Source organism: Coenobita brevimanus, chromosome 93, assembly GCF_032717465.1.
Source record: "Coenobita brevimanus isolate Jiangsu-jjx chromosome 93, ASM3271746v2, whole genome shotgun sequence".
NCBI lineage: Eukaryota > Metazoa > Arthropoda > Malacostraca > Decapoda > Coenobitidae > Coenobita > Coenobita brevimanus.
Genome location: NC_137046.1, coordinates 52,239,356 through 52,258,214, shown reverse-complemented (window position 1 = coordinate 52,258,214; position 18,859 = coordinate 52,239,356). Strand labels below are relative to the sequence as shown.

Genomic DNA, 18,859 nt, shown 5'->3' with positions numbered 1-18,859 from the left:
TCCCCCCCCCCCACAGACACACATTATCTCCTCCACCACCAGTACCTGTGCGTCCCGGAGCCCGCTATGGGAGCGTATATGTAAATGCGATGATGGGGATGGTTGGATTGTGGCGGAATAAGGTGGTTTTGTGTGTGTGTGTGTGTGTGTGTGTGTGTGTGTGTGTGTGTGTGTGTGTGTGTGTGTGTGTGTGTGTGTGTGTGTGTGTGTGTGTGTGTGTGTGTGTGTGTGTGTGTGTGTGTGTGTGTGTGTGTGTGTGTGTGTGAGGTATTAAAAAGTGACGAACTTAAAAATCAAGCATTGGACTAAATACTCATGCTCAATTAAAAATTCTCAGCAACACAATATCGCACTTATGAGAGGGAGGCGGGGCGGAAGGGGCGAGTGAGGATGGGGCCTTAAAATACTTCCTACATGTCTGTCTATCTATCCATCTATTGTCTGATGCCACATCCTATGAAGGGTAGCCAAGACAAATTAAAATTATTTAGGTATATCTTTCTCTCAGTCTACCTTCCTACCTGTATTTCTCTCCATCCTTTCATCCATCCATTCATCCATCCCTCCTCCTCTCTCTCTCTCTGTATGTATATATATATATAACTATATATATATAACTATATATAACTATATATATATAACTATATATATATATATATATATATATATATATATATATCAAATATATTATATATATACTAAAATATATATATATATATATATATATATATATATATATAGTTATATATATATATATATATATATATATATATATAGTTATATAGTTATATATATATATAGTTATATATATATATATATATATATATATATATATATATATATATATATATATATATATATATATATATATATATATACTTCTTAAGACCACCTGGATAAGCACGGGTAATTTTTCGTTGGTGCTAGATTTTTGACTTTCAACCAGGCATTAAAGTCCATGGTTTAATTTTTCATTTTCAAGCTCATAAATTTTAAATGCCTAAATGTTCTCTCTCTCTCTCATTACTCTAACACCTCACACCAAGTAGAAAAGACAGGACTGCAAGGCAGGAAATACAGTAACCTGCTTAACACTTCAGGCGATTGAGAGAGAGAGAGAGAGAGAGAGAGAGAGAGGTGAAGAGCTGGAGGAGTAAAATCACTGGAGGGGAGGGGGGAATAAATGTAGGGTGCTTGGAAGTAAGGAGGCTGGGGAGAGGAGGAGGATAATAAGAGAGGAGACGAGGAAGAGGAAACAGGAGGAGGGTGACTGAGAGGGAAGAGCAGGAGGTGGCGTGGGCGTGGGGGGTTGGTGTGAGAGGAGTGGGGGTGGTAAGGGACGACGGCGAATACAAACTAATGGAGGAGAACGAGCGGGAGGGAGAGAAAAAAAGGGAGGGGGCGCGGAAGGAGAAAAGAAATGGAAAGGGCAAAGGGATGGAGTTTTGCTAGTGGGAGGTATGGGAACATGAGACGATGGGTGAGGGGCAAGGTAAGTGTGGAAGGGAAGAAATACAGAAGAAGGCATAAAAGGGAGGGAAAAATGGATCAAGCATAGGGGTGATGGAGGGCGTAGGAGCACGGGAGGAGAGGTAGAAAGGAGGATGAGTAAGAGAGTGGATGGAGGTTAGAGTGGGCTATAACGGTGGGGGGTCCGGTTAGGAGAGGGTGGGGCACCGCAGAAAAAGGAGCAGGGTAGATTTGGTATTAGTGTGTAAGAAATGGAGGAGGGGACAGGAGTATGGACGAGAGGCAAGAGGGGCTATGACAATAAGGGTGGATAAAAGGGGAAGAGGTCTACATGAGAAGAGGGGGCAGGCTGGGGAGGATATTAGAGGGGGTAGAGGGGGAAACAGGGATAGGAGAGGCTAGAGGGGGTGGCAGTGGGGTCAAGGTGGAAAGAGAGGTGACTAACATGAGAAAGAGACGCATTAGAAAGGGTGTTAGGGGGTGATGGAAGGGGTAGCAAGAAAGGGGATGCAGGAGAGGGAGTGAGAATGGGATGGAGTAGGGTGGGATATACTTGAAAAAATCGTTGGGTGAAGTAAGCATCAGGAGAGAAGGCACGTTAGGGGGTATTAGAGAGGGAGGAGGGGAGAGATGGGGAGAGATAGGCAAGGGTGAGGTGGAGTGGGGTGAGGTCGAGTGGGGTGGAGGGACCGGTGGAAAGAGGGAAGGGGGTTAGTTTGGCCTCAAGGAAACATATCCCGCCGGCCCGGATAGCAGGATCGGAGGAGAACACGCACGCACACAAGCACGCACGAGCACACACACACACACACACACACACACACACACACACACACACACGTTAACTGTAATTTCAAACATGCAAACGAGGAATGCACGAAGGGAAAGGCACAGACACGAGATACCCTTGGTGGGAAGTGCACACAGGAGAACTGTTCAAGAATATATATAAAAATCCATCATGAATAGATATACCTGTGCATGAGAAGCGTAAAACTTGACCCTTTTAGCCCGAGGACCTCACTATCATTTTTTTTTTTTTATTCTTGCTGTTACAGGGTGATTTTTTAGCTTAAGAGGGTCACCCCAAAAGTGGATGGGTTAATGACGGCAAGCTGTAATCTCTCCAGTTCAAAAAGGCTCTCCTAGGCTGCAAAAAAGCGTCTGAAGGTGGCAAGAACACAGCTACTAGAAATAAACTCACAGGATTCAAGGGATTAAAACTGAATGTTGGCAAGCGGAAAGCACTCGAGTTTATCCTTCCCAAATTCGCGTTAGCTTACGTTATTTTGCCTGGGCTTACACATGACGATTTTCTTCAGGTAAGGGTGAGTCATAGGAGCCAGAGAGTGTTCAAAAGAGGGTTACAAGGACAAATTAAAGGATCATTGAAAAGTGAAAGGGGTGATGATGCTGGAAACACATAAATACTGAGGTGGTTCGGTTATGTGATGTGCATGCAGAAAGACTGACCAGGAGTGCTTATAAGAGCGAGTTGGCTGAGAGAAGGAGCGGAAGAAGGATACTGAGGTACTAAGACATGGGGGGAGAGTATGCATGGGAGGGTGGTGTGTCGTGTAATGATGAGTCGTTAATGAACAGGGATGGAAACGCCTGGAGGTCCTTTTGTTTTGGCCGCTCCTCATACGGTGCGGCGTCAGGAAAAAGAACTAACAAAAAGGCAAGTTGGATGTGATAGTCAATGGCCTAGAAATGAGGGGTGTACGGATGCTTAAGATTTTTTAATGCACAACGGGAAAAAAACACAAAAATGTATGTATGTATGTATGTATGTACGTATGTATGTGTGTATGTATGTATGTATGCATGTAGGGGCCGGCAAGTGTCAGTGGCAAAAAGAACACGCTACACAAGGATACTCCAATTCGACCCCTGACGCGGTGCAGCAGTGAAGCGTGAACGATGCTGGAGGGACCATTTCAGGTTTGTGGCGCAGAGTGAAAACCAGTTTCCTTAAGTTAGAAGTGCCTGAGGAGTGACCTGCAGGGATAGATGGACACACGGACGGGGTTTAAGAGGAATGCCGAGTGGAGGATGGTGGTGTGGTCAGAAAAAAAGGGAAACGCTTCATCCTCTTGACTGCGTAGGATGTGTTTTAAAAGGACGGGTTATTACAGAAAACGGACAAAAAAATGGTTGGAGGTTCTCATCCCGAGCTGAGTGGATGAAGTGGTAGACATAGGACGGAGAAACCATGAGAGAGAGAAAAATGTGGTTTAGGTATGGGTTGTTCCTCAGTAGGGACGAAAAACCCTCTAACCTCTTCTCTCTAGATGGCTGGAAAAAGTAGCAAAGTTGAGGTGGATGAGGTCTAGAGAGAGGGAAGTGAGATGTGTAAATAAACGTCGTTGCTGAGTAGGGACACTCCTGGAGGTTCATTTGTCGAGGTCAAGTCTCAAAGGACACAGCGTTAGGCAAGGAAATGGTAGAATGACAGGCAGATGATAGCTAAGGTAACTGAATAAGAAATGAATAAAATCTACGTGCACTAAAACCTGAATAGACAAAGAAAACTGAAGTGTCAGAAAACGTGACTTAAATAATTTTTTTCTTTGTCGAACCCAGTTGTAGGCGGGCACTGATTTGTCCCCTTAGGCATTTTTTTTTCTCTCTCTCTCTCTCTCTCTCTCTCTCTCTCTCTCTGACTTTCACAACCTCGCACCCCACGACCTGCTTACACGCTGTAATTTCACCTTTTTTGCATCCATTGGGCCTTCTATCCTGTGGGTGATGGATGCGGGGGTGGGTGGGTGGGCGGCTAGGTGGGGATGGGGATGAGTGGATAGCATGAGTGGATGGTGGGGGTAGGTGGATGGGTGGAGGTGGGTAGACGCTGGGCGCGGGTGGATGATGAGAGTGGGCAGATGAGCAGGAGTGAGTAGGTGGCTAGGATCCGGGTGGGAGGGTGCAGGGAAAGGATGGGAGCTAATGGGTGTGGGTGGGTGGATGCTGGGGGTGGCTAGACTGGGGACTGTATGGAGGTGAGTGGGGGAGTGGGTGAAGATGGGTGTAACGGTACAAGGTTTTCCCAGAATCAGAATATAATCGTTTCTTGGGTAGGAGGAAAGAGAAAGAGATGGTTGGGAAAATGAATAGAAAAATCAGTAAAAAGAAATACATAGGAGGATGAAAAAATGAAATTAAGTAAAATGTGAGAGTGATGAAAGGACGCGTAGCAATTAACTATGAATGTAAAATGGTAAGGGATATGAAAACTATAATTAATTAATTATCTATATCAATCCATGCATCCATAGCCAGACTCTTTAATCCCGAATAAAGAGGCTTGCCACGGCCAAATTACTGAAAACTGGAAAGCTGAACATAATATAGTTAAACTCTGGGTTTAAAATGGGTTGACAGATAAACAGACAGAGCGATACAAGGATTTACAAGGACAAGTAGTACCTCTCACGACCCATTCCAAAGACGCTCTGTGAATGAAACTGCCAGGTACGCGTTGATATTCTACAAGTGAGAGAAAAGTAAAGATGAAATGCCTCCCCACCCACCTTTCCCACCCGCAGAACAGGCATGGAAATGGAAGTGCACCAAACCCGGAAGAAAAAGGCCAGGCTGGGAAATGTTACAGGAAAGGAGGAAATATTCATTCTACCACTAAGTTAGACCTTACAAAACTTTATCTAACCTAGTTTTGAAATGCTCTATCAAAAAACTGAGCTACATGTGCTGGTAGCCGATTCCAGATAATGCAGAATCTTATATGTGAAGAAACTGCCTGTATGTATCTTCGTAGTAGCGCTTCAAGTCAAGCATTCATCCATGGTTCCTTGTCGAGTTGGTGTTTAGACTACAATATGCTGGTATTCAGTGTTGAGCGGCATTTGTTACTGCTCCGACCACACCCATATTTTAACGAAGTCCTAACGCAGTCCTTTTATCTTCTCGAATGACGAAGCATTACCTCTTTGGTTTGTGTCGTCAGCAAATTCTGCATTTAGGCTGATGATGTTTACATCTATCATTAATGTAAACGATCACTAAATTGGTCCTAGAACTGATCCCTCGGGAACTCTATTTGTAACTCATGTCCAGTCTGTGGTTTCTCCATTAACTACCACACACACACACACACACACACATATATATATATATATATATATATATATATATATATATATATATATATATATATATAGAGAGAGAGAGAGAGAGAGAGAGAGAGAGAGAGAGAGAGAGAAACTACATGACCCCGTGGTAAGCCTCATCACTGGGTCGACGAGAACAACAGATACTCCAGGTCGAGGGTGTCACCAAAGAGCCCTCCTTAAACACAGCCCTCCCCTCGCCCCCACTGCCCACCCCCTCCTCTCTTTCCTTTGCTTCCCTCTCCCTCCCCCTCCCAGCCTGTCTCTTTTCTTAGCTTTCCTTCCTTCCATCCACCTTCACTATCCTCCCCTCCTCTCTTTTCTTGGCTTCCCATTCTCCCCTCGCTTTTCTTAGTTTCCCTCCCTCCCCCACTCCTTCCACCCTCACTGCCTGCTGCCCTCCTCTCTTTTCATAGCTTCCCCCCTCCCCCTCTCTATTCATCTCCACCTCCTTCTTCCCTCGACCATCACTACTTCCCCCCTCCTTCTCTCTCTCGTGCCGATAGTGTCCTGCCCTCTCTCTTGACGTCAGCTGACAGACCTCTCTCCGTATTAACCTTCCTATCAGGTGAGGTCTGATTCATTTAATCAGGCCAACACTGGACGATTTTATTCAGCATAAGGGAGATCTCATGTAGTGATACCACAATGCTGCTGCCAGACGTGTTTATTTAAATCAGGAGAGCACCGCAGTAGTTAAAGGTAATTTAATTCCTCCAGTTCGAAAAATCTTTCCTGATTGATGTTAGTTCTGTAGACCGCAAGAAAATGATCACTACGGTATCGCATTGAAGGTGTAAACCCCCTCAGCCTGAGAACGTCAGTTTTACCTCGCTTTTGTTATTTCCTGGCAGTTTTATTCGGCTTTGGACTAACTTTTTGATCTACTAGGGGGTTCTCCTAACCTCAGTAAGGTCTACTGCAAGGAAAAAGAATAAATTATAAAAAGACGTGACGTGTGGGAGGGGGTCATGAGTAAGAGGAGAAGGGGAGGGGAAGGTTGGCAGTGCGTCCCTTCCTTCACTACACATGCCTTGCCGAGCTCCCTCTTTATCACAATACGTCATCTCTGCTTTCACTTACAACCTGCTTTTGTAACCGGGTCTGGTATCATGCCCGAGGTTATTTATCTCCTTGTTCTTTTATGTAAATGTATATCCCCATTCGTAGAAGTGGCACTAGAGGCGGGTGGCAAGCATTAATTTAGCAAACAGGAAGATAATGCGACACGCGATGATTCCTTGCAAATATCAGTACTGGCAGCCTTTAAGGGTTCACCGCTGAGGCACTGGGGGAAGCGCTGAGGTCACTGTTCCATAATTCTCTTTGGTTTGGGGGACTTCTCAATATTCCTTCCTCAGTGAAAAATGTTGCATATTACACTGAAGCTTTTCAATCCTATGATGCATTATTTAGTTTATCTTGCTATCTTCACATAAGTGAATTCAGCTTCGGAGAGACGTTTCCACCTGGAAGGATTAAGTATACCCACCATTAATCCTTTTTACTATTATTGGTCCCTCGGTGGCTGAACAATGTCGCCTGGTGGTAGCCATGTTTGATACGTCATCGGAGTGAAGGTGTAATTTCTCCTGTCTGCTGTTTATATCTTTCTAATATCGACACAGTTTACATCAGTTAAAAAAAAAAAAAAATGTGACAGGGAAAATAAATCTCCCTGGAACATGCGTTATGAAAACTCCAAAGCGGACCAGAATGCGACCCACTATTTGGCACTTAATTATGAATTGGTCCTGTCCAACAAAGGACTCTCTCAGTTTGTAATGTGTGTCAGTTGTCGTTTGTGCTGGTAACACTTAGCTTTATGAAAATTTCTCATTTGAATAGCATAAATACTGTGTATCTAATAACACTCCATCTCAAACATGAAATGACAGCCTATGACAGTTTTCCCTCTACACATTCTTTCAACTGATTCACACAGAATATTGTGAACTGACCTATATAATATACTTAAGTGTGTCCGAAGACGTCAAGTGAAAAAAGGAATCTAGCCTGGCAAAACACACGTGGACGTAAACACGCTTGTCGTCATAGCAACACAAACGAACCCCGTATGTTTGTGTGTTTAATTGCCTCGCTACGTTGTCGTCTTTACTTATTATTTCTCTTACCAAAAGATGATTTTACTCAAAGTTGGAGGGACGTCTGATTGCGTAAGGGTTAGAGACAAAGTCCATCAAGGGCTAACCTCTTTTACTATGGGAAGTATATCATACGCTGAAAAAGACGATCTACAGTAGTAGCAGCAAGCATACAATCATAAAGATGCCGCCAGACTGAAAGGATTAATGGTCAAAGATTAGCCATCCTTGCTCATTAGGTGAGCCCAACAGCCACACTGTTAAATCCAAAAGGATGAAAGTGTGGAAACAACCTCAGCTTCTTTACAATAATTTGTACTGCATATGGAATAACATGTCTGACCATTCTGTATCGTTGCTGGCTATATACTGTTATGTGGGATGCAGGCCATTCAGATCTAACATTTACAAGTGTTCCTTAAACAATCGTCAAAAATATGGGGCTAACTTACACATTCGCGCATTCAGTTTTAAAAATTAAAGAATAATGGGTGAGCGAGCATAATGACCTCACCATTGCCGAATTACATAATGCCTCCCCAAACCCCTCCACACGCATCCTTTGGGGAGTATTCTGGTGGACTCGGAAGCTTCCTAGCACCTCCTTGCCGGTTTATATTAAACGAATGAAACATTAACCTATTAATTGAATTAAAGTATGATCTACTTCTACTATTCCTATTGCCAATTCAGTGAGGTATTTATTATCCACTAGAGAAGCTTCTGTAGGTGCAAGGGATTACTGAAGGCTATATCTAAAACCCCCAGTTCGAAAAGTCTCTCCAGAGCTGAGCGAAATCGTCTGCTGGTGGTAATAACAGAATATTAACTAAGTTATCAGAGTCATGCACGTCATATGTTTGTTAGTTATTTTTGGACACCGTACTTATTAAGGCTTAGACATCAAACCCAACACTCAACTGCACGTAGCACTTTTCTTCGCATTTTATGAACACAAATAGGAAATGAATGCGGCAGAATCTGAGCTGGTGTTATGAAATAAGAGATGGTTCAATACGTGAGGGTAATTCAACAAACTGTGTTACTATGCAGTTAAATACAAAGATAATATTTTCTTACAAGCGCTTACTCCACGGCTGTCGAACTGCGACATAAAATATAATTACAGTTTGGTTAGACTGTTATTGCAATCTTTACGAATTTAATTTTAGCCAGTAAAATTTACTGGAGAGAAAAATCAGACAGCAACATTCTTCAATACTGTACTTCGAACTGAAATATACGTGTTTTACCTTTATCTGAATTTTATTTGGCTGTCCTCAATGTAAGATATGTATATACATTTACATCGAGTTCTTAACTGCTTCAACCTGATGACGCACTTTTTTTTTTTTTTTTTTTATCAGGCCACAACCAGATGATTTTATTCAGCTTAAGGGAAAACTTTTGCAGTGAAGGTGTCTTACGAAGGCTATATTCAGTCCCTACAGCTTACAATGTCTCTTCTCATAAGAAAGAGGCTAACAGATTTTACCACGAGAATCAGTAACAAAAGCTCCCGGGCCTACGACAGCGGATTTGTCATGGCTAGCATTACTCGTCCCCCCGGCGAATAAGGGTGCCTCAGCCTACCCCACTAAACATCAGCAGCAGTGGATGCAACTCTCCTACATGACCACCGAAACATTATTCACGGCACACACGAGTTGTAGGTCTGACATTTTGAGCTCCACAACCAAAACCCTTACGAAAGCAAGAAGTGGTCAGCAAGTCGTAAAATAAGCTGGCTCAGACCCTGTTATCTTCTACTTGGCTCTCTTCCCATTACTACTTCTGATATATACCCCCCTACCCCCTCCTCTTTTTTTTTGGGGGGGGGAGAGAAAAGGTGGGTAGGAGGTGACAGGATAGATTAGAATAGGAAGTAATGAGACTGAAAAGGTGAAAGGTAAATTTCCATGATATTCTCTTTAGATTTTGCTTGTTACGTGTGTGTGTGTGTGTGTGTGTGTGTGTGTGTGTGTGTGTGTGTGTGTGTGTGTGTGTGTGTGTGTGTGTGTGTGTGTGTGTGTGTGTTGTGCTGTTCTGTATTTTGTGTATCTTTATAACTGCTAGCTCACCAATTATACAGTATTAATTTCACGGGAGTGCAAAGCTTTCCTCACATCTACCTATATACACTTGCTTGATTGAAGACTCAGTAGCACTTCCTTACCTGTCGCAAGGTGGTGGCAGTCCATCCCTTTGTTGCAACTGTGACACCAATGTGGACGTCACCTGCGTCTGCGGAGTAGGCTGCGCCATCACCACTTGCGGCATCACAACCACCGCCGCCATCAGCCACGCCGCCATCGTCATCAGCCTGCCGCCGCTGGTCTCACGCCGCCGCCGCCGCTCCATCACCACCTGCGGCAGAGAGGACACGCGTGAAATTAGAGAATAATGTAAAGTGCTGCACCCTTCACATACATAATATTACCCCGCCACCCTGCGTCACGCTAACACAATATACTGGCTCTTACTTTGAGATGTACGAGACTTGGCTCGATTTCCTCGTATTGTGGGCAGTCTTCTGCGCCTATTGTAATTCCTTCTCCATGAAAAATGCCCAATTAGTTGAAAAAAATAAATTCTGCTAAACACATGTTCTTACTCTGAGATACACGAGACATGGTCAAATTTTCTGTTGTCTTCTACACCTCCTGCATTTTCCCCATTAAAAAAAAAATTGAGTGAACAAAATAAAATATAGTGTATACAGGGTTCTACTCCAGGATTTATGACTTAGCTGGTCGGATTTCCTCTTATTGTGAGCTGTCTTCTACACTTTCCTCAATTCCTCCTAAACGAAAAAAATGTCCAGTGAGGAAAAAAAAAAAAAAAAACTCTTAGAAACATGTACTCGTATGATTTTACTCCAAGCTCCTTGAAACTTTGTTGGATACTGTCTTGCGCTACTGTGAGCTCTGTTTCAGTGCCTGCAACTGTTCCTCCATGAAAACAATTCTCAGTACGCGCGCGCGCACACACGCACACACATACACATACACACACACACACACACACACACACACACACACACACACACACACACACACAAGAATGCTCGCATGCACAAATATATAGCCTATTATTTTGAGATCTACGAGTCTTGATTAAATTTCCTCTTGCTGTGAGCACTGCCTTCCACACCTACCACAACCATCTCATGCACGAAAATAATACCCAGCTAGGAGAAGGAAAAATTATACCACGCACAGAACACTCTGACAATATCCATGAGACCTGACTGGATCTTTTTTTTTAATGCAACCTCTGTCTTCTATACTTCGCGCAACTCCTCCATGGGGGAAAAAAAAAAAAACTTTGTTAAGCCAAAACAGTCCTGATAATGTTTCTACGACAATATACAAGCTTTTACTCCAAGAAGTATTTATTTATATTTATCTTACCTCCCACAAGTCCTCAGAATAATAATAATAATAATAATAATAATAATAATAATAAATATAAAATTAACAATTCCCTCCATATTATGTTTCATTCTGTTATTGCTACCGACGGATGACTGCACGGTTTAGAAGAGACTGTTTTGCAAAGGAGTTAGGTACAGCCACAATGGACCTCCTGCATTACTGGCAGGCTCTTCGTAAGCTGAATATGAATGTCTGGCAGGAACAGGCATAAAGGAAACTTCGCAGTGAAGGGTTAATGAGAACTCTGTCTTTTCCACCTCCCACAAGTCTTTCTCCGTGAAAATAATATCCGCTCCGGTTAAATATTAATTGAAGTTAAATATGCACAGGTTAAATATTCATCCCTGTTAAATATCCACAGCAGCTAAATATCCACTCTAATATACCCACTCCAGTTCAACGTCCAGTCAAATATTCACTCCAGTTGAACATCCAGTTAGACATCCAATCCAGTGAGGTATTCAGCCAAATATTCAGCTAAATATACATTTTGTTATATACCACGTTAAATATCCACTCCAGTTAAATACCACGTTAAATATCTACTTCAGTGAAATACCAGGTCAAACATCCAATCAACTATCAAGCTAAAACTCCGGTGAATATCCAGGCAATATCAAGCTAACTATCCACTCCAGCTAAATATTCAGTTAATAATCCACTTCAATAAAAAGGAAAGAAAAAAAAAATCACCTCCAAACAGCCAAGCTAGAATTAGGCTGTCCATTTCCCTTCACGTAAACCAAGAAGAAATTCACTTTAAGAGGCAATAATTTACCCCCACCTCCCCAGCCCCCGCCCCCAGCATGCCCCCATAACAATCACCCCACCGTTATACCATACTTATAAATATTAACTTTCAGCATAAATTTCCCGAGAGTGCATCCTGTGGTCGAGTATTTGCAAGCATAATACCAAAGCAATCGACTTAGGGGGGTGAACAGCCCCCCATCCCCTCCCTCCTAAATTACGCGTTCACTGGGAGGCTTTAGGTTTCCAACAAAATCTTAAAATCTAGAGACTTTCTTCAGTAATTTCTTGAGTCACGTTGATTCCATACTCTGATCCGTATTCTTCGTGGCATAGAATGTAGGTTAGTGCAGCACCTTTTCCTTAGCTCTGTATTGTGGCTCCTGCATGTTGATATTCTTTCGCCATTTATTTATATCGTTCTAACATGGACATAATTTGTATCAGCCACTTACTTGAGAATTTTATGGTGGAACAGGTAAAATAAACCGCTGAGGATGAGGTGCTACGAAATACCCAAAACCACTTGGATTACGACCCTATGTGCGCTATAAAGAGGTCCTTCCACTCAACAATAAACAAACACAGCGTTGCCACATTGCCTGAAACCTTACCTCATCTGCAACGCGGAAGGAGGGAACCATACAATACCCTTCGTCCACACCCACAAACACAACCAGAACAACACTTTTTCAGCGGGAATTGTTAGAAAAAGCTTACATTACCCCCATCAACTACAAGAAAGATCAGTACAGCAAGATAAAATTGTCTAGTAGTAGCTTGATTTAAAAATTATAATAATAAAAATGCAATTGAAATGAAGGGGTTTATTGGAACTTCATATGATCCACAAAAGCACATCAGCAAAAGTATACGGAATGTGTCAGCCTTACTTCCCGACCAACACTGAGAGTAATTAAGTGAAAAAAAAAAATCTTCATAATTTCGCGGTCGGTCTGTACGTTAATGAGAGGTTTTATTTATTTATTTATTTATTTATTTTTTGTGCGTGATTTCTGTACGAGTTTTGTGAAATCTATACAGAAAAAAACAAAACAAAGACAAGCATACTCATTACAAATCTGACCCCGAGAGAAAATCAAAACAACCACAACACCCTTTCCACGCGCAACAAAAACAAGACCCACAAATTCCTCAAACCCAGAGACAACCACCACCGCCAAAGCCATCACAACAGTCAGAAAAAAATAAAAACAAGAATAAAAGCACCTGTTATTAAATCAACAGGGAATTCCAGCATCTCTGGGAAGAAAAAAAAAATGAGAGACAAACGTAAAAGAATTTCATCATGATATTGAAAGCAGGTTCGGGGCCGAGAGCTCCTTATTGGTTCTGGAAAATATGAGAGGAGGGGGAGGGGAGGGGGGAGTTTGTGGGGGGTGATGTTGGTGGGGGATGGTGAGTCTCCCGGGGCAACCAGCTCATAACAAGAGAGAGAGAGAGAGAGAGAGAGAGAGAGAGAGAGAGAGAGAGAGAGAGAGAGAGAGAGAGAGAGAGAATTAATGATAGGGAAAGACGTGTGAAGGGAAACTGAATAAGAAAAAATACAGAAGTCAGTGAGACATAATGAAAAGGGTGGATAAATATAATGATCAGCTAATGAATTACTTAGACACATGATTCACGGATAAGTTGATATATGCAAGAAAAGAGGAAATAATAGCATTCGTGTGCGTTTTTCTTTTATCATATCTTCCCCTGAGATGTGATTATAGGGATGCACTCAGGAAATTACGTGTTTCCTTTTTCCTTTGTGGATATCAGCACTTACACTGATAAGAGGAGAACAGAACTAAAAAAAAAAAAAAATCTGAATTCGGTACAGAGAGAATGTGAGAAATAATGGAAAACTACGAGAGAGAGAGAGAGAGAGAGAGAGAGAAGAGGGGGAGGGGGACTGCAGTGTGAGGTGAGAGTAGCGGCTGGTGGTAGAGGTGGTGAAGGTAACTTGAAGTTGCCCGCCCGTGGAGTATGTAACCACACCCTTACCTCTCTCTCTCTCTCTCTCTCTCGTATTGCTACCAAGTTATCTATGTCTGTCTGTCTGTCTGTCTGTCTAGTTATTATGCAATATGGATCTATCAGTCTATTCATCCTCGTCTCTATCAATGTGTTTATCTATCCACTCGTATATGTATCAATCTCTCTGCTTGTGTATCTATCTATCTATCTATCTATCCCTTCCAAGAACTATTATCCTGGTGTAGTTGCCATCCTTTCCACCCGTGTAGCTTTTCCATCCATCCATCCATCCATCTGCCCTTCCATCCATCCTGGGCAAAACTTTTCTCAACTGGCTACCATTAATAATTTGTCTCATTTTCACCCACCCGCCTGTACGCTTCCCATCAATCTCTCTCTCTCTCTCTCTCTCTCTCTCTCTCTCTTTAAATTTTCCTTCCTTCTTGTCTCTCGTTTCCAATTTCGTCTTCATACGTTCCATTTTTATACTAAGTCCCCTTTTAGAATCCCCCCTCCCCCCTGTCTCTGTCTGTCTCTCTCTCTCTCTCATTTTTCATGCATACGTTGTACTGTATTTTTATTTATAACCCAAGTCACATTTTAGAACACTTATAATCTTGGATCTTAAAAGGCAGGGACAAAGAGAGAGAGAGAGAGAGAGAGAGAGAGAGAGAGAGAGAGAGAGAGAGAGAGAGAGAGAGAGAGAGAGAGAGAGAGAGAATTACTTCCTCAACAGCACTTACGTAGCAGTTCTCATCACCTTTGTTTAATGACATAGTATTAAAGCGACTCAAGGCTCGCTCGCTCTCTCTCTCTCTCTCTCTGATGACGTTGCTTCTTTTGTCTCTGCTCTGGTGACGCTAAATGATGGAGACCCAAAAAAATGCCTCTACTTTTTTACTGCTCAGGAATTTCTGTTAAAATTCCTTCAAGCTCTGTTCTATCATGCATTAAGGATTATCATCATCATCATTGTCGTCGTCATCATGATCATTATTTTATTCCTGTATCTCGCTATTGTTAATCTTTTCACGATTGAGGTATATTTACTGTATAATTCTGTTGTACCCAATCCAATCAATTACATATAGCTAAGAGTTATAAGTGCCGGAGCGCGTTAAAAGGGGGAGAATTTATGCAGAAACATGGAAAGGAAGCAAAAACAAAAATGAAACCTTAACTGTGAAATGGAGAGTAAAGCCATCCACTCGTCATGCAAGCCTTGGAAATTCAACACTGCGTTACAGATATCATGCACTGATAAGGGAACAGATTTGAATGTTCATCAGCAGCATTCCGGACACTGCTCTGAGATTAAGGCAGATATGAATAAATCTCGTTTCCTTCCTCTTTCCATCTGTTAGAAAATACGTATTAACCCCTTCACTACGATGGCTTAAATTTCTATTCGTGCCACCACCGGACGATTGGATTCTAAAGTGGGATAGACCTGTAATGGCATGGCAGTTATTGAAAGTTATATCAAAGCTCTCGAATTCCAAAAGCCTATTCTATGCTAAATAAAAGCGACAGGAGACAGGAGGAATAACATAATTATGACGTCCTCAGGCAGAAGCTCTTTAAAAGGAAGATAAGTAGCACTCCCGACGTTCCTTTGAAATTCAGCGACATATGAATAAATTTCGTTTCGCTCCTCCATCCATTTTTGAGAACAAGGACAAAATTCTGATGTCACTCAGGTGTTGGTTGTCGCTCGTGTCTCGTCTCTGCTGCTGGGGGGTTTGGTTGTTTCCCGCCTCACTCCTGCCGTCACTTCCCACCTCCCATCACATCACCCCTGCCATCACATCCCTCCTCCCTTAACATCACTCCTCCCATCACATCGATCCTCCCATCACATCCCTCCTGCTATCACATCTTTCTTCCATCACATCCTTCTTTTTGCCAACACGTTTCTCTTTCCGTCACCATGTCACTCTCTGCCACCACATCTTTTCCCCATCACATCCCTCCTAACACATCTTTTTTATCATGTCTCGCTTTGTCATTACATCTTTGTCATCTCATCCCTCTTGACATCTCTCTCTTTCTGTCGCTATACACCCCATGTCATCCCATCTCTCTCTCTCTCTCTCTCTCTATCTATCTTTGTCATCATATCTCTCTGCCATCATCACATCCCTACTTCCATTACCGTACATCTATTTCTGCCTGCATACATCCTTTGCTCTATCATTTCTACCTTCACATCACTCATTCTGTCACCATACACCCATTGTCATGCCACATCACTCGTTCTGCCACCATACACCCTTTGTCATGTCACATCACTAGTTCTGTCGCCATACACCCTTTGTCATGCAGTCTTTGTCTCCACATCCCTAGTTCTGCTTCCCTTCACATCCTTCCTGCTTAAAATCCGCCTCTGCTATCACTGTCTCTTCCCAACACATTCCTTTCGCTACAACCGTCTTTGTCTTCTTCCATCCTCATCCACGACCATCCCCTCCCCCTAGCCTTCCTTGCCTAAATACTCCAACTCCCACTCCTGCCTGGTCAACACCCCCCCACTCCAACATCCACCCAATCCGCCTCCCCTCCCCGGTCAAACACCCCTATCCCTACCCCTCCCTGACCGATTAACCCCCTCCTCCCAAACTCCAACTCTCACCCCAAACAAGTCAAACACCATACCCCCTCCCTGGTCACATAAACCCTACATCTCCCTCCTTAACATCCCTACACATCTCACCCTAAACACCCACCCATTTCCGGCCACATGTCCATCCCTACCTAGTCAGACTCCACGTAGGAGCCACCGGTGCCGGGTCTGTGGCGGGAAGAAGGAAATAAGATCTCCACACCACTCCCAACCCCCAACCTTCCTTGCTTCAGTGCCCCTACACTCCCCACCCCTCCACAGTCAATCACTCATCCCTCCCCCTCCCCTCCAAGGGAAAAAATGGTTCCGGGGAGTTGATGGGAAGAGGGAAGTGGTGGTGTGAGGTAAAGAAGGTTGGTGTGCACGGTGTGTGGATCGTAAGGCCGTGTGCAGGCAGGCGAGGCACTGGGGACGGGAGAGGGAAGGGGGGAATGGTGAGGGAGAGGTATATAGGATATACTGGTGAGTCCGTTTGGACTCTGTACTGGTCATTCGAAGGACTAGGGGAACAAGTGGGTAAAGCTGCTGGGCTTCTGTTAGGATGTGTGAAGGCAGGGAAGCCTCTATGGGAAGGAGGGGCACATGGGAAATTCTGTTGTGGCTCTATTAGGTTCCTGTAAAGGACGCTGTTCAAGGCGCTGTTTTTTTTTTTTTCAAGGGTCTTGTTAGTTCGAGAGGCAGGGGGACACAGGGAAGGATACTGTGGCTGTACTAGTACGATGATTATGTTTTACAAGGAAGTGTGAGACACGTGGAAAAAAAAAATCTGAATCACCGACAGAGAAGGGTATTTTACCGTTAAGAGGCCTTCAGCAGGATCGGATCTTCTTTTCAGAAACAGTATTAGCCAGAATCAACCCTCCTTCACGCTGGCCACGTGCCAATAAGAACGGGGTATCTATAGCGAAAGCAGTGGATGAAAAAGAAGGAATATTTGCACATTATACAGGGTCGTTAAACCACAAAATATAGTTTGGTTGGTTAAGTCACTACCAGTCGTGAAAATTACATAAAATGAACTGGAAGAGTTTTTGCCACTCAGATAAAAATAAATTTGATAAAGTAAAAATCTCATTCCGATAACGAGATATGAAACTTGTACAGCTACATTTACAATTGGGTTCTTCGACTCCGTATATTTTCGTTCTGGAAAATTACGCTAACAAATGGTGTTTGCATGAACTTTGTCGTCAACGGTGAAAATCTTTTTATTTTTGTTTTACTGGGGCATACTGAATGATTTTTTTTTTCTCATATTCATGAGACCCATGACTCTAGTCTCCATACTAAAAACAAACTAAATTCATAATACATACATCATACGGTACATACTGCACTGAAGGCTGAGAGATGGATAGATAGATAGACAGACAGATAGATAGATAGATAGACAGGAAGGTAGGTAGGTAGAGAGAGAGAGAGAGAGAGAGAGAGAGAGAGAGAAGGGGGGTTAGCTCGCACCACACTCCGTGAAGACAGACACCTCGTTGGGTATACGGCATGGAAGCGCAAATTAATGAGCAAATATAACGTAGCACCAGCATAGGCAATGGAGCTTTGTGTGCGGCGGTGAAAAAACAGCGGAAGGATGTGAGAGAGTGCGTGGACTGAATATGACAAGGGAAGATGATGATGATGATGATGATGATGACGAGAGGAAGAATACGTGAGTGTTAATACCGAGTTAATATAATAGTTCCCGGGATGATGATGATGATTAGAACGACAACGATAAGGATGATGAGAATTATGCTGCTAATGTAATGACGATAATGGTCAGGATAATGCAAAAAAATGCTGAGATAACAATGACGATGTTTAATAATAATAATAATAATAATAATAATAATAATAATACCGTGCTGATGTTAATAATGACGATACTGGCGAGGACGGATGCATGTGTAGCAGGCAGTAAGAGGTCAAGCATCACAACGAAGGACAGCAGCCGAATAAAATGCAAACTAATGTCTTCTCTGAATAATGTCTGCTCTGAATTAACCACGCGGAAAATGATGCTCCATTAGAATATAATTTACAAACATTTCATTAATTTTTTTTTCTCTTTAGATTTTTTTGGGTGATACTGTCATCGGATTTTTTTCACTACTGCCTCTTCCTCGGCATGTTCATAATCCCTAGTATGCTGTGAATCTCTCTCTCTCTCTCTCTCTCTCTCTCTCTCTCGAAGTTGGCGGAAGAAGGCTAACCATGAAAACAAACAGTATAACCGAACGAGAGAGAGAGAGAGAGAGAGAGAGAGAGAGAGAGAGAGAGCGAAGTTGACGGAAGAAGGCTAACCATGAAAACAAACAGTATAACCGAACCAGAGAGAGAGAGAGAGAGAGAGAGAGAGAGAGA

The 18,859-nt window shown here is 42.8% G+C and overlaps 1 protein-coding gene across 1 annotated transcript in view; it reads right to left on the bottom strand.

The window, feature by feature from the left end:
- Positions 1–18,859, bottom strand: part of LOC145412531 (trehalase-like) — a 408,315-nt gene that overhangs the window by 92,053 nt on the left and 297,403 nt on the right. The window contains exon 2 of the mRNA XM_080282426.1: positions 9,882–10,072. Coding sequence (XP_080138552.1) covers positions 9,882–10,072 — 191 coding nt within the window. The remainder of the gene's footprint in view (positions 1–9,881; positions 10,073–18,859) is intronic.